An 11,513-nucleotide genomic window follows, 5' to 3' on the forward strand; every position below is an offset into this window, starting at 1 on the left:
TTGTATGGAGAACGATAATCGCTTTATTCGTCGTTCGACTCTGATTTTATACCACCCATAGTATAATTTCGTAAAACTATTATGGCCGAGCGTAGCGTGCGGCGAACTTTGCCAATTATATTCCCTGGATTCCCGTACCGCTAAATATCGCAAGTATAGCAAGTAAATTATGTTTATAAAAGGGGACCAAATATTATCTATTCTCGCGGTATGCTTCATTTATTTATCCTGAACCATGGAATTCCAGAAATAAACTGTATTTACATAAAACTTAGTCAAAACGTACATAATTATTAGAGAAAGCAACGTTGGTAATCGTTACCAATATATATAATACATATAAATATATATAAATATAAATAAATAAATATCTATATACATAAAGGACATTTTTACATCGACACTATGTTAATACGTCTCCTCAAAAATCACTTTCGACAATGTAAAATCTCCGAGCGTTTATTACTTCAGAAGTGAGAAAAGGAAAGAAATAAAAAGAAGAAAGAAGAAAGAGCTGTTACAAAAGGACAAGGGACAAGTCTCTAAGGGAAAAAAAAAGAAAGATAGGAAAAGATAGATATAAAGAGAAAGGAAGAGAGAGAGAGAGAGAGAGAGAGAGAGAGAGAAAAGAGAGAGATAGGAAAGAAGAGAAGAGAAGAGAAAAGAGGGAGAGAGAGAGAGAGAGAGAGAGAGAGAGAGAGAAAAGAGAGAGATAGGAAAGAAGAGAAGAGAAGAGAAAAGAGGGAGAGAGAGAGAGAGAGAGAGAGAGAGAGAGAGAAAAGAGAGAGATAGGAAAGAAGAGAAGAGAAGAGAAAAGAGGGAGAGAGAGAGAGAGAGAGAGAGAGAAGGAACGATAGTTTTTGCAAGAAACGACGCTCGACTTTCATCTTTCGTGAGATATTAAACTACGGATTGAAGGAACGAAGAGGAAGGAAAAGGAAGAGTAAGAAGGAGAGCCACGGATATACGGGCTTTCGCGACATTACGTAAATATGCAAAGGACCCCTCGTTTTTCACGTTTAAATCTCATTAAATTGTACGTTTTCGCGTCTCTACGGAACATTTCATTATACATGCTGAGAAGAGGAAGACGAAGATAATTCGTATCTACCGTGGGCGTGACATTAAAAACGCGTTTCGCGATTCGAGAAGATTCGTCTGTTAAGATTAAAGAAAAAAAAAAAAGGAAAGAAGAGAAAAGAAAGGAAAAGCAATGCAAAAGAAAAAAACATAAAAAGAAAAAGAAAAGCTACCATTTGGACTTCATAACACGATTGTGGTGCGTCGATCCATAATACATTATCCATAATCCATAATCCTTAATCCATAATGCAGTCGTTGAGACTCGTCGAATATTATGCGCTTCATCCGAGTTTTCCTTTTCCTTTCTTTCCTCTCGTCCTTGTCACCAAAACTCCTTTCACCATCCTCTCATATTTAATGCATTCGTTAATGTACAAGTTTTAGCATTTTGACCGAACCACCTCTGTTAGTCCCTCGGACTCGGAAAAGCCGCTCTCCAAGGGAAAGGAAACGTCTATCCTTTTTTTCTTTCTCTTTCTTTCTCTTTCTCTCTTTTTCTCTCTCACATACTTTTTCCTTTTGTTTTCTTTTCTTTTTTTTTTATTCACATGTCTCCTCCCCTCTCCCTCTTGATCTTTTTGAAAATGATTGATTCGACCTCCCAGTGGATTGCGAGGAAACCGACCGAACAGAGTTCGTTAAAAGCAAAGTCTCTTCGCTCGCGAACACGCGAGGTACGTACTACCTACGTTTTCCCCCGACTCATCTGTCTTTTTCTACTTGGAAGACTAACGCTATAACGTTTTTAATTTATAGTCTGAACGAACTTTTTTATCGATCGGTTTACCATCCTGCAAACGATACGATGCTTGATTTTTGTATAAAACTCAAAGTAGTATATGTTTCCTAACATATGAGAAAGTCTCCTCGATGCTTGATTACGAGTGACTTGGTACCACCCTTAAATAAACAAGCAGCGATTAACTCGAAAGGATCAAAATCACTTTGATAATGATCGTACGTACTTACGTAATTATCTTTTAAACGTTTGGAAAGAAAATGCGCTTGTTTATATGAATGCGTATTTGTTTTGCGATAAGAAGATAGAAAGAGGAAAATATAAATAAAGGAAATAACAGAAAAGAAAAATAATATGTAGACGTTGGAAAAACTCAAAGTTTCATAGCCGATCGATCATGGAGAGCAGTTTCCTTGGTATCTTCTCGCGTACGTGGATTAAACGTTGGTAGGGCTAGAATGTCCGCGTCTTTGAACTTGACACGGGTCACCTGACTCCGTGGCCTTTAGACTCGGCCCGCCTTGTCGCGACCCTCCTTTCGCTCCTTGACTCGCCCTCTCTCCGAGTCTCTCCCCTGACTCTCTGATAACGTCCTCGATAATCCCACGCTATCCATTACTCACCTCCACTTTTAAACCCCCGTCGAAGCTTCTAAAGGAAGCCCCTATATATTTCTTTTTATTATTACCACGTTAAGAATACATATTCTATAATATTTAACGTCATCATTTCGGCCACGTAATTATCATGGTTTATCGAAGAATTTGAACATATTCACGTTATACGAATATATTCCTGTAGTCTACATATGACTACAGGAAGATACGAATACGATTAACATATCTACGTGAATTATCGGTCGAATAACAATCGATTATGTATTCAAAAATATTCGTTCATTGGAATTGGAGAAAAAGACAGGGACAAAAAAAGAGAGAGAGAGAAAGAGATAGAGGAAGAAGAGAGAAAAAGAGAAAGAAAGGGAAGGAGAGAGAAAGCTAATCAAATAGTAACGCATACTAATTAACCGATTACGTTTTCGAGGTTGTTAGCTCCCGGTCCACGCGGTGCACGACACATCGAACTACAGCTAATGGGTCGATATTCGCGGTAGAAAATTAAATAGATAACTATATTTGCCGAATACAGGGTTGGACGTTGTCCGGCCAATAATAAACAATCCGTTATAGGCTTAATTACGCGAGTTGTCATCGTCGCTTATAGATAGACACGCATTTTCTACCTCTCTCTCTCTTTCTCTCTCTCTCTCTCTCTCTCTGCCTCTCTCTCTCTCTCTCTCTCTCTTTCTCTCTCCTCTTTCTATCTCTCTCCGTATTTTCCTGCGGTGTGGATCGTTAATCAAGACCGAGCGTGGTTCTCTTTGACGAGAACTATAAATTACCAAATTTCATCGATATACACTCAAATCTGTGACTAATTATCGATCGTAATATATATAGTGAACGAAGATACTCCCAAACTGCGTACTGCCAACGCTTTTAGAAAGATTATTATTGATCATAATTCATGAGATCATTAGAAAATCCATATTAAATAATTTTAATTTAATAAAAATTGTAAACCATGTTTTTATGGTTGGGAATCGATTTGAATCGTTTATTCTTATTGAAATTCTCAAAAAAGTATTTTCATAATTAATAATTATTTGTACGTATCGATAAACATATTTTTTTCGGGGTTTTGTCGTCCAGGAAAAAAAAGGGAAATCATTTGACGAATGATCTCCTTTATTTAATTTGATTCGATTCTTTTTAAAATATAATAAAATCTCCTCGAACTCTCCATATCGTATAAATTTACTTCTCGTCATTGCTTTTGGTAAAACGAACGTATTCCTGTTTCGAATGGAGAACCGATTCGATGTGCGAACGAACGACCCAACGACCCTCCGTCGTCTCTGTGCCAAAAGTTATTTCCGTTGGAAATTTATCGCTCTGACAAGAATCGAGACGTCATTTCCGGATGATGAGTCGAACAAAGAAGTAAAAGTTAAATGTCGTCGACCGTGTGCGAGAAGATCGACGCTAGCATCCAAAATAATTGCCGCGCTATTCGCACGTTCTATACGTATGTACATATGTATATATGTAGATATATATGTATGTATTTACATAATACCTTTTTCAGCGGGTTTGAGTCTCGCAAAAGGAGGAAAAGAATACCCGAAATATAAAATATGCAACCTGCAGAAAAGATTTACTCTCTTCGTGCGTGAATGAGACGAGAATGTACACGCGCGACCTATTTTCCATTTTATTTTTCATATTCGAGCTTGTTCCAAAGTTTCTATCTAGCAACGTAACTATATACATACATATAAGTAACAGCGATACATATTTTAATGATTTTTTCGTTCATACGTGGTTTACAACCGAATAAGGATCGCCTCACGGGGTAGTTTTTATCGTCTATATAATAATAAAAAATATTTACTAGACGATCGTTCTTTCGACTCGTATTCGCAACTCTTTTATTTACAATAGAAACTGTGTTATTCGAAATGACAAGAGAACTATCAAGTATATGTAGATACTTGTATAAATAAATTTATATATAAATATGTTATGAAACAAATTAAGTAGACAGTTTTTATCGAAGAAAAATGAAAGAAAATCTTTTGATTAGATGCTTGAATTTTGAAAGAACTTTCGAATAACAAAGATTTTATCTTACTTATTACATGAAACAGAAAAATACTTTTAGTCTCTATTTAATAATGCTATCCGAAGTTTCTCGCTATGAATATAATTAACGATTCGAGGGACGAGTCTCCGATTTGTCCTCCCGATCGCACACAAAGAAGGGCCAATCGAAGAAGGGTAACCTCCCTTCACCGGGAAACTCACCCTTAGTCCTCCATCCCTTTGGCAGGACCTTCGTGCTGCTGGCAATCGCTTAACGAGTCGGAAAAATCAAGTCTCCTTTGGCGAGCACGGCCTCGCCTTTGGCCCGTCGTAATGCGTGTCTAATTAACCATAAAAATAACGAGATTTTTGCGGGCACGTTCCGTGAAGCAGCGTTGGAATCGATTTACGATTTGTAGAGAAAACGAGAAACAGTAAGAGAAAGAAAGAAATAGACATAAAGAAGAGAGAGAGAGAGAGAGAGAGAGAGAGAGAGAGAGAGAGAGAGAGAAGACGAGCCGGGTATTTTAAAAAGAGCTTTTCAAAACGAAGTCACGGTACATAGTCATAATGAGAAAGAAAAAAGAGAAAAGAAAGAAAAAGAGAAAGAATATGAGAGAACAAGGAAGTCTTTCGCATTACTCCATAACAAAGCGTACAGTTCATTCGTCCTTTCGAAGTAGATCATGGACCAAATGAACCATTCCTTCGTCATTCTCAATGAGTATTAAAACTATTCACCGGAACGTGACTCAATCGGCATAAGTATGTACGAAATAACGAACGATATAACACGCTCAACTAATTCTACGTTTTGTGGAACGGATAAGAATCCTTCGAATTACCCTTAGTAACAGTCAACAGCAAAGGAGGACGTGGACCGGCGATGGTTATATATAATAATCGTATGACGGGAGATATTCGTCCCCTTGGAGAAATATCACGGAGGACTATGGCGGATGTAAAATTTCACCGCAAACTTTCCAAGTTAGTAGACCCAGGAACGCGTCTCAATGGGGAGGAAAAGGATGAGGTGATGATTTGACCGGAGGGTGCGTCGTCAGATTTGTCTCGTTAGAGTTCACATTGTGTCTGCCTACGGCCGATTTACGCTTTCTCTCTCTCTCTCTCTCTCTCTCTCTCTCTCTCTCTCTCTTTTTCTCGTTCTCTCTCTTTCTCTCTCTCGAGTTTCCCTCGTTATAGCTATTCGCATTCTTCCCTTATTCCAACCATTTTCCTGATCCTTGGCCATTTTTGTACTCCTTAGTACCTAACGAGCTTCCATTAAGGCCAACAATATGTCTTTCGCATTTGCCAGCAATTAGTAGCGTCTATCGCATTACCCTCTCGCAGAGCATCCTTTTCATTTCACGACATAGCCTGCGTGTAATCTGACTTATATGTCCCGTCGTCTCTCTGTAAGGTATATATGTATTTATGTGTGTATGTATTTATGTATGTATGTATGTACGTTTATATCTATGTACGTACGTATGTATGTACGCGTGCTCTATCACACTAACTCGAGATCTCATCCGCACCGTTAAACCGACAACGAATAATTTTGTTCTCAATGTTGAGAGAGACCACTTCAAGGATTAAAAGAGTTAACTTATATATTTTCTCTTTCTTGTCCGTGCAAACTTATCTTCGGTATATTCTACGAAATACATACATAAGCGTATAATTTATCTCTACAACGTTATTGTAAATGTTATACGTAGAAAAAAATTGTCCGTTCTCTTTATTCTACAAAAGACCGTCTCTTCTCGTACTTGAGTTTAAAAGAGAATTCTCTCTCAATTTGGTTAATCTGATCACACATACGTTACTGTCGTTAAACAAGGAAAATCTTTTCATGTTGTAGATTCAGAAGATAAAAAAGGGACTTTGTCTGTTTCAGCGAGTTCACCGGATCCACGCCAGTGTCCTTACCTTGGTAAATTCACGGTAACCGGAGTTAACCATAATCAGAGGAACACTCGTGAAAGTCGGAGAAATCAACATCAAGAGTCTCTGACGAGCAGGCACGAGGGTGAAAAGGTTAGACACGCTCAGGAACGGATAGTCGAGGACCGTCGTGGTCGAAGCAAAATCGATTTTGAACTTGAGAAGAGACGAGCGAACAACGAGTATCTCGTGCGTGAGCGAATGGGTAGACGGGCCAGATCGAATCGTAATAACAGAAGTCACAGAGATCAACAGGAGTCCTCTTCTTCGTCGAGATTAGTTTCAGAACCACAGGAGTTGGTTCATCGGGAACATGGTTCGCGTTTGAAGGCGAAAAAACGAGAGAAAATTTCGGACGAGCTTGGTAACGACGAAGATGGTGATGATGGATCGAGCAGATCGAAGAGAAATTCGAAAATGACGGATTTCTTGGAAGACTTTACCGAGTTCGCTCATATGAAACAATTTTGGATGCCGAACTTCGACGACGTGGGAACGTCGGCCATTTTAGAAGTCGACGACGACGAATACTTTGGGGATTACCCTGATACTAAGAAAGCACCGAAGAAGAGATCGTCCCAAGGCGTTCGATCTTACAAGAGCATGTCCTTTGCGGATCTCACGAGAATGCGACGAGATCTCGAGAATCTTGTACACGAAGAAGAAGTTACAAGCGAGACCAGAGAGAAGAGAGAAGAGGTCGAATCAAGGTGCAACGCTGAGATCACCACTCTTACCGTTGGCTGTTCTACCGCAGACAGAATGGAGTTTCAAAGCGACTGCGTGGATGAGGATGCAGTTACCGGTATATCTATTACTAACTTACTATTCTGTAATAAATAATCGATTTCTTCATTCATCGATAAATTCTATGCGTGTAATCAATGATAAGAAGAAAGAAAGAGAGAGAGAGAGGGAGTGAACATCCCTTAGCTATGGGGTCAATTGATAAAACTTTAGAAAGCGGGAGAAGGTACTTTAAAATTATGTAGGGTCCTCTCTTAATTTGACGAAACTCTGTATTATGCTCGTTGGACCCTTGCAATCGGCAAAGTTTCATCAAGGGATAATGGTGCTCGAAGGGTAACGACTGTCCCCGAGAAGTCACCCTATATTAACCCAAAAGTTCACAATGTACCTACTCCCTCTCGCCCCTATTCTTCTCTCTCTCTCTCTCTCTCTCTCTCTCTCTTTCTCTCTCTTTCTCTGTCTCTCTCTCTCTCTTTTCCTCTTTCCATGATTTGACACTTGTCCCTATTCTAAAGCAATCGTCTTTTCTGCTTTCCAGCTTACTCCTGCCATGGAAGGTGGATAGATGCGGAGGGTACTCAGTTCGTGATCGCGACCCCACTCGCGCGCAGAACAACGTGGTCGAACGATAACAACAGGCCGCAGCCCTACAGGAACACCCAAAGATTGTGCTTCATGTACAAAGAGAGCGGTGGGGTTGTTAGTTTGACTGCCAGCCCCGTGGCATGTCAAAGAGGCATCCCTCCACCCGCACCGATGTTGGCCTTCAACGCGACCAGCACCGGTAAGCAAGCCACTCTTCTGATCGTCCTCTTCGATCCTCCTCTCTACTCTCTTTCTCTTCCTCTTCTCTTTCCCTCCATATAACTTACTACTCGAACTTCGAGTATCAAAATACGACCATGTTCATGATGCTCGTTCCTTTCGAATTTTGAGACAATCTTCGAGTGACGTAAAATTGATCAAATTCATAAAATCGATCGAGTTTCCTCCATTTAATGTTTCCTATCTAACCAATTTTACGAACAAGGTAGTGAAAGTATCGATTCACGTTGTCGCAGGTCAGTGTATGGAGGAGAACAACGGGCAGATGCATCGAGCGACGTACCTGACGATACTCCTGCTGACGGCGGTGGTCGTGATATTTAGGTGATTCTAATCGAAAAGACGACGACGACGACGACGACGACGATTTTCAAGAGAAGCGTTGAATGACCTTCGTGGGAAAATGTTTTATCGACGAGGATGCCGAGCGACGAGAGAAAAAAAAAAAGAAGACAGAGCGAAAGAGACCGCCTCTGGCGCGAAGCAACGGCAGCGATCGTTCGAACGTCGAGGCCAATGGAAAAAGATGGAGGAGGAGAGGAAGAGAAGAAGGAGGAGAGGGAGGAGAAGGAGGAAGAAGTACAGGGTGCTCTGCTGCTGGTGAAAGAGGAAGGAGACGTGGGACGGAGAAGAGGAAGAAAGAATCGATTCACTGGCTTTGACTGCCTTCGGTCGATAGGTCCTGCCAAGTCTCCTATCTCTTTCCCTCTTTCTCTCTCTCTCTCTCTCTCGTTTTCATTCACTCTCCTTCTCTTTCCCTCTGTCTGACTCTCTCTCTCTCTCTCTCTCTCTCTCTCTGTGCCTTCTCTCTCTCTCTCTATCTATCTATCTCTCTTTCTCTCTGTCAGGAGAAATTCGTGCTCGTACGATCATCGTTTTGGGAGTAAAGGGAAAAGGAGAGGAAGAGGAGGAGAAGATAAAGGGGAGAGAATCAGCTCGACCGCCAGAAGGTACAAACTCCGCACACTATCGTCGACCGTCGACCCTTTGAGGCGAGCCGGTGATCTTCGATCCGTGAACGAAAGGATAAGGATGCACCCGGAGAACGTGCGGACTCTTTTTCCTGACTACGGTCAAACGAACGAACGATGAGAGAGTAAGAGTAAGAAATAGAATGAGAATGAGAAAGAGAGAGAGAGAGAGAAAGACAGAAAGAGAAAGGAGAGAGAGAGAGAGAGAGAGAGTATCAGCTGTATGTACAAGCGAGAAAATACGCGTTTTCCTTCGTCTCTCAACACTTCTCGCCAATACGGCCAGTAGCTTTTTTTACCGACACGTTGTGTACACATGTAGCTCGTAGTAAACGCGCGCGTGCTAGATAATTAAAGTCCTCGATAAGAGAAGAAAAGGATGAACGAACGAACGAACGGTTTACCGTGGTCGGACCATATCAAAGCGAGGCGAGGATCGGTCGATCGTTCGTTCTGTTTCTTTCTTTTTTGGACACGAAGGATTACGCGAGGAAAGAGAAAAGGGGAGTAAAAGAGAGAGAGGAGAGATAGAGAGAGAGAATGAGAGACCGATCGTGAAACGAAATATAAGCGCGGTAATCTCGTTCTAGCTAGTAAGCCAAGCGACGAGGCGGGCTCGTTATCTTCTAAGGTAGGAACTACATAGACAGAGAGACTATCCTTGATAAAAGCAGAGACGACGACGGGCAATTTACTCTGCAAACGTTTCCCTCCTGGAATCACGGTGCTCGCCAGACTTCTCCATCTTTTATATATAAACCCACTTTAGGCGACGTAGGCGCCTTTAATTTATAATTATATATGTATATATATATATATATAGATGTATATATATATATGTATGTATATATATATATATATATATATATACATATATACATATCCAAGAAATGTATTTATCCATCCATGGCTTGCCTAGGAGAGGATGTCAGAAGAAAACCGCCGAAACCGATGGAGAATCGTGAGCGTATATCGGCACGAGATCAAATTCCATGACCTTTCGTGTCGTGTGTATGTTTGTATGTATGTGTTTATGTGTGTATTGAAAATGGAAACGAATTTTAGAGTAAATAGCCCTACGACGATCGATCGAACGAACGAAACGCGGCCGTCGCGGCGATCGCTCGACGCCAAGGATAATTTTAATGTTTTTGCCTGTATAAAGAGATTATTATAACGCGACGAGGGCTATGTAAGAACAAATGATTCAACGCAATACAACCTATTCGATTATACATATAGGGAAATGATTATTTTATGCGACTACTAGGATGAGAGAGGGGAATGAAAGAGAAATATAGAGAGAAAGAGAGAGAGAGAGAGAGAGAGAGAGAGAGAGAGAGAGAGAGAGACGAACGATACGAGGGGACAGTAAGAAAGGAAGAGAGAAAGAGGTGAGGATGATAAGTGATGTGGAATAGAGGCAAAGAAGAGGAAAGAAAATTTGGAAAATTTTATACTTCGCTGCACATTTATATGTCGTCGTATAACTGTGATCGATTTTTTTTCTTTCCGACAAGTTCGCCTAAAACAGATGATAGAGAGGAGGAAAGAGAGAAAGAAAGAGAGAGAGAGAGAGAGAGAGAGAGAGAGAGAGAGAGAGAATGATTTAGCCCAAGAATAGAGAAGATTTATTCTTGCATCTCTAATCCGTGTTGCGAATCTCTTCTAAACTCTTTCTCTCATATCCCTCCGACTCGACCTCGATGCGATCGCGAACCTTTTCATTTCTATGGTTTCTCCTCGTAGAGAGAAAGAGAGAAAGAAAAGGGCGTAAGAAAAGATTTTGTTTTCGCAAGGGCACCGAGGTCTCTCCCATTTTTTTTTGTTTTTTTAATAGCGTAAGGAATAAGCAATAAAAAACGCGCAATGGCTGAACGCTCGATAGATGAGAAAAAAAAAGAAAAAATAAAAAAAAGGAACAAAAAAGCGGCGATTAAATGGCGAAAACGATTAATCGTATTTACGAGAGGTAACTATTCGTAAATATATTGATCGGAAGAGATGATTATATCTATTGTGTACCGATTTTCCCTTGAATTTGGATTGAATCTTTTTGCGAAACGAGAAAAGCTTCGAAGGAGACGGCGACGTAAGGAGCGGGCGAATGCAAACGATATTATTGTAACTAATACAGAGTCTATATATTATATTATTGTACAACCATCTTTGTAATAATTAACCCAAACCGAGTGACGAGAGGAAAAACGAGAGGAGGAGACGTGCAATGAGAACATTTGACAATGAAGAAAGGATAAGAGAAAATGTGAGTGTTCGTATGCGTGTGCGTGCATGTGATTTTATGTGAGAAAGAGAGAGAGAGAGAGAGAGAGAGAGAGAGAGAGAGAGAGAGAGAGAGAGAGAGAGATGGAGTGTGACTGAAGTAAAAGATGACACTGAAACATAAAAAGAAAAAAGCCAATCGCTATTTTACCACTTTTTCAATCGCGTTATCGTAGTTTGTATACTATTAAACTTTTCTTCGATTTATCGTTAATTACGTAAACGAAAACCATCGTCGGTGGACCGCGAATAAATCCTCGCGTTTAA

The 11,513-nt window shown here is 40.4% G+C and overlaps 1 protein-coding gene across 4 annotated transcripts in view; it reads left to right on the forward strand.

Annotated features, from left to right (window-relative positions):
- The window catches only part of LOC122632188, a 235,286-nt gene extending 224,157 nt beyond the window's left edge, over positions 1 to 11,129 (forward strand). For all 4 annotated transcript variants that reach the window (XM_043818728.1, XM_043818738.1, XM_043818748.1 and 1 more), the window contains 3 exons: positions 6,371 to 7,222; positions 7,706 to 7,951; positions 8,229 to 11,129. In XM_043818728.1, the coding sequence (XP_043674663.1) occupies positions 6,371 to 7,222; positions 7,706 to 7,951; positions 8,229 to 8,320 (1,190 nt within the window). In that variant the 3' untranslated portion in view covers positions 8,321 to 11,129. The remainder of the gene's footprint in view (positions 1 to 6,370; positions 7,223 to 7,705; positions 7,952 to 8,228) is intronic.
- Positions 11,130 to 11,513: the final 384 nt, after the last annotated feature.

This window comes from Vespula pensylvanica, chromosome 1 (genome assembly GCF_014466175.1).
Source record: "Vespula pensylvanica isolate Volc-1 chromosome 1, ASM1446617v1, whole genome shotgun sequence".
Taxonomy (NCBI): Eukaryota; Metazoa; Arthropoda; class Insecta; order Hymenoptera; family Vespidae; genus Vespula; species Vespula pensylvanica.